Source organism: Wolffia australiana, chromosome 4 (genome assembly GCF_029677425.1).
Source record: "Wolffia australiana isolate 7733 chromosome 4, ASM2967742v1".
NCBI lineage: Eukaryota > Viridiplantae > Streptophyta > Magnoliopsida > Alismatales > Araceae > Wolffia > Wolffia australiana.
The window spans coordinates 10,962,373-10,967,690 of NC_135838.1; the positions used below are offsets into that span (position 1 = coordinate 10,962,373).

At 37.6% G+C, this 5,318-nt stretch overlaps 1 protein-coding gene across 1 annotated transcript; it reads right to left on the bottom strand.

Moving 5' to 3' along the window:
* Positions 1-1,027: 1,027 nt before the first annotated feature.
* On the bottom strand, positions 1,028-3,153 carry LOC144701918 (Lipase/lipooxygenase, PLAT/LH2 family protein). Its single transcript, XM_078573735.1, has 4 exons — positions 2,947-3,153; positions 2,659-2,820; positions 2,221-2,571; positions 1,028-1,904 (listed from the first exon to the last, which is right to left on the bottom strand). Exons 2-4 carry the CDS (start codon positions 2,795-2,797, stop codon positions 1,246-1,248), a joined length of 1,149 nt encoding a protein of 382 aa, XP_078429861.1. The 5' UTR covers positions 2,798-2,820; positions 2,947-3,153; the 3' UTR covers positions 1,028-1,245.
* Between the last annotated feature and the right edge of the window lie 2,165 nt (positions 3,154-5,318).

Consider the following 5,318-nt stretch of genomic DNA (forward strand, 5'->3'; position numbering starts at 1 on the left):
ACTAATATAATGAATAAGGTAAAGACATAGGAAACTTATTAATAATTCAATATTTCTTAACAGTGGGTTTCATATTCCCTAAACATTTCAATCTTTTACAATTGTGGCACTTAAATATTATTCAACACAAAATTTTAGGCCCATCTCGAGAAAAATAAGTGAAATAAGGGAAATAATGGACAATAATGAACAATAATGAACAACTGATTTGAGGAACATCCTCTGTGTTGGCATAAGGGAAAAACTAACAACAGTAATCAGCATATTTTAGGCCATTTTACATTTTTTTATTGGCAAACATGGTGTCGGGTAGGACCAACTCAAGGGTTGTGCTCGTAGGCCGAACTAGTCGTGCCTTGGATGCCACTCAGGAGGGGTTTATTTATGTAAGGTTGAATGTTGAGAAGAGTTTATAGGTGTGGAGCGAGCGTAAATATCCCAATTACACACAGACCCCACTTGCCCATGCCCATGACACAAAGGAAAATATGCAATGGTGATACTGTTGCTTGTTGCTATGGCGACATCAGGCGCCAGCAGCTCTGTGTCCCCCTGAGTAGGCCCTTGTATGTTAGTTCCTTTAGATGGTGGGAATTTTATTTCTGATTGGTTCCATCAAATCAAAGACAAACAACTGAGAAATAGATTCCAAAATTTTCCTTTTTCATATAGCTCAGCCAGAAAAAATAGAAATATCATAAAATCAACAAGTTTGTAGGGGTTAAATAAAACATTAAATTTATCAAAGCATCTATCTCAATTCATCGGCTATTGCACGTATGAGCCATAGATGAGATTTATAACCTATTATAGTCACAAGTTGTATATTTCATTTAATGCACTGATATGATAATACTTTACTTATTTATTGTATTTGATCACAAAATTTTTTTTGTGTTTCTCATACGAAAACACTATAGAAAACATATTTGTAATATCAAGTGGTATCTCAGAAAAAATCAACTCGCCGAACCCTAATCAACAACAGACTAATTGAGACAAGACGATGTAAGATCAGAACGCTAACTAAAACAAGCAATAACCCACATTAATTACAAGTTAAAACTCAAACACAACTACAACAATGACGTCTCCATAAATACATGATTATCTTGCATTCACAAGATACACTGATTCATACCAATTATTCTTCTCTCTCTCTCTCTCTCTCTCTCTCTCTCTCTCTCTCTCTCTCTCTCTCTCTCTCTCTCTGTGTATCGACTTCTTTACAATATTATCTTATTCTTACGGCTCTCTTTGGTTCCTGATCAGGGATCCCAGAGGGACGAAGGCGGCCAATACCACGGCAAACTTATAGCAGAGAAACCCAGCAAGACCAAGGAACAAACGTCCAGGCGCCAAATCTGATCCTCCTCCTACCCAGACTCTCATGACAACCCCTGCCGCTGCCAAAATCACCGCCAACTGCCAAAGAGACCCCCTCAACTTCCCCCCGGCCAACGATATTTCCTCCCCACCACCGTCTCTCTGAGAAGAAGACGATAACCCATCAACCGATCTCTGTAGAAGCAGCAAGTACGCGAAACCACATGCACCGCCGGCAAGAAACGCATAAACCGCCTCAACCTCGTTCCCTACGGCAGCGACCGCGGCGGAGCCGATACCAACGCAGAGAGAGTTGTATAAAAGCAAGGAAAGCTTGAGATCTGAGTACTCCGCCATGGTTTCCTCCGCTGATATGCCTATTTCTCTTGGTTCTTGGAAGAAATAGTCTGTGATTACGTCCAAGGAGGATTCTTTCACTTGCTGGGCCCTCAATTCAAGCATGGCCGAGCCACCGCTGTCTCCGAGAAACCCTTCATCTGCTTCAAAAGCGTACTGCATGCATGTCGCTTCTCTTCTGCCGATGACATGCAGTCTCATATCGTTCAATCTCCACGAGCCTGACCTTTAAACCACGACAGAATAATGAGTATCAGCGATCCTTGGCAGATTATTGGCCAGAAGATATAATATAATAATCACAACCAAGATTGTATTTAAAACAGTTGAATAATTTCTTCCCATCTTCCCATCACCGAATCTTTGAGATGGTAATATGCAAATATGCTAACTGCATGGATAGAGAATGAAACTCTTTCCTCATCTAAATCTGACAATATTTCACGAAATTCAGATTCAGATAATGGCGTTTACAAGAAGAATATGATACTATTTCGCTTTCTACTAAACTTTTTTATTTTATTGATGAAGACAAACCTGATTCGAGGCCAACCCAGAGAGCTTCGATCTGGGAGAGCTTGGGTCCTTGAAACCCAAGAACATCGACGGAGCCCCTCTGGAAATGGAGCCCTTCGAGAACCGATGAAACAGACGGTATTCGCTGAAGAATTGAATCGCCGTTGACGTCGATCAAGGAAATCATTATAGCTGCGTCCCCCCCACTTAGAGCAGAACCGAAATCGTTGCTTGTTCTTATCTTGAGGATGTAGATGGAAGATGAATCGTCCAGGTTGGTTGTATCAAGCACGGCTTCTGCTGCCGTCATACTGAGGAATCTGATTTCTGTCGCTTGCAACAATCTCGATGGTTCCGCGAACCTCCCAAAATCTGATGAACATGTTCATTCGAATCGTTTGAAATTAAGTCAGTTGTAGGTTTTGAATTCAAGAGATAGACTATAAGGGTTGATCAAACCTTGAAAGGAATAGTTGCGCGCATTTCTCCTGATCATCCGGATCTTGAAAACCCCTTTAGGCTTCGACCCAGATCGCAAATTATGTCTTAAAACGCGAGTTGGGGGATAACCCAAGCTTTTGATGAACACGAGATTCATTCCTGCTAAATCAAAGACAACCACTGAAAAAGAAAACAGAATGAGGGTTGTTGGAGAACTGGGTTTTGAACCCTCCTGCTGCTCTCATACGGCGATGTAGAATTGAAGAAGAAGGCCTTGATTGAATTGCTCTAGATAGAGTTCAAGACCTGTGATTGAGCAGCAGATTATAAATATCGAAATAACAAAAACGAATGGATCTTGCGACCCCCGCCGCTTATTCTGAAAATGGAAGATCCAATGGTGCTGATTTTCCCTGTAATTCCTCCACGAGCACTGGTGAGAAAACAATCGGTTCACGCTTTCGCAAAGCCGTGAAGATTCATTTCGCCTTGGTGCCTTCGTGGCTTCGTTACGTGACGACACGATAGCAATAGCAATTTGAATATCAGAATATAACTTTATATTTGGTTTTGTTCTAAGCTTATTCTTCTACGCCTCCTCTCTTCCTCTGTAACTCATTCAACTTCCTAGACTCTTGGTTTTCCTAGTCATAAATTAACTAAAGTAAAACATAATTTGTCAGTAAAAATAACACTGTGTTAGTGGCACTAATCCAACAGATATTGATTAAGAAACTATAAGTAACACATTTTAACAATGATCTATAGACTTTCAAGAGTACAATTGTTATTTTCGCTTCTTCTTTCTTTCCTCTTCCTTTATGTTGAATCATCAATTGGTGTAAGATACTTTAGGCTCCACAGGGCAAAGTCTCAATTATTACCTCATTTCTCAAGAACATCACAAGCTATGATGGTGCCAATGATTGTGGAACCATCACAACCTATGATGGTGGTAATAATTTGTAGAAGACACTGCAGGTTATCATAAATAAAATAAAACAAAACATAGTATGTCAGTAAGAATAAGAATGCTAATGGGACTCATCCAAAGGATATAAAATAAGAAACTAAAGTAAGACATTGTAACAAAGATCTATACACTTTCAAGAATACAATTATTTTTTTGTTTCTCCTATCTTTATGCTTCCTTTATCTTGAATCATCAATTGGTGTCATAGCCTTGAGGCTCAACATGACTCGAATCATGAAAATATGTTATGGTGTTATGACGTAGCACATGTCTCACATGCAGAGCACATTTTGACGTCGATTAAACTGTTGCACAAGCCATTGCAACCTGGTATTGACCATGGCCCATCCCACCCACATGTTCCTCCAAACATTTTCCTAGGTCTGGCAAACCATACCTTATTGATTACTGACTAGGAGTCAATATTTGTGTTGCTAGCCTGGTTGCTCAATTTCTGAACTGATTGATTTCCCAACTAAGTGGGATTCGATATTTTTGCCACTATGCTGGTATCTCTATAGAGAGAGTACCAATGCCCAATCTTCTACACCACTTACCTTCACTCTTCCCATCACAGGTGATATCATTTTCCTTGCCTCAGTTCATGGTGAGGTTTCGCATGTTGTCTTTAAATAACATGATCTACCACATTTATTATCACCTATTTTATGATTAAATAGTAAATACATTATGAAGCTCATATGGCAGCTACCGTACAATAAATCAACACAATCTGTTCTTTGTGGACAAAATATATAGAATGTACATTCAGGCGTTGGGATTAACTATACCTCTAGATAGATGGTCCTCATAATGACACTGAACGTTGAGTTTTAGGAGGTTCACCTTCTAGAAAATACAAAAAACTTTAGATCACTGTATCAGATCGTTTTTCAATCAAAATGTTCTTCCAGAAATCTGATTTATTCTCCATACACTCTCATTTCCAGAAGGACTACTTGTACAACAGTGATCTGAATCAACCTCATTGTCATTACGTATTATACCATTTATGGATTCATATTGATTAATTTAGTGAACTGTTTCCCCAAAGAGCATTAAATGTATCTCCCTAATGTCACCACACTAATGACAACATGATCAGCCATACTCATCATATGAGCATGACTAGAAAGTGCTACTCTCCTCAGATATTTTCATTTACTTCTTGAGTCACCTTTGGATAACAATTATTAGGATACATGTTTGAAGACAATTTATCATTATACTATGATCTCATTGTAATTTATTATTGTGTGCATTCATTGACTTCATTTCTAAGCAACACACGTTCATTATAATGAAAATACAATGTCAATATTCAACACAATGTGGAATGCGAGATTCGCATATGATAATACTGAAATGATCATAAATGCATGTTACTAAGGCTTAAATTGAAAATTTGACTTTCAGCATGAATTTAAGATTTTTCACACTTTTACGGACTTAATGGAATTTTTTAACATTCATTTCATACATATAATAATTTAATAAATCATAGTATCTATAAATGGATTTACATAAATATTCAATGATTTAAATATATATCAAATGATATTCTAATTTTCCATATTTTTATGGTATTTTCTAATATTATACCTATAAAGAAAATATTTTTACTATTTAGAAAATATATCACATGGATGCTCGAATTATTTCAAATATTTTTTAATGATATTTTTATTTTACTGATTTTCTCATA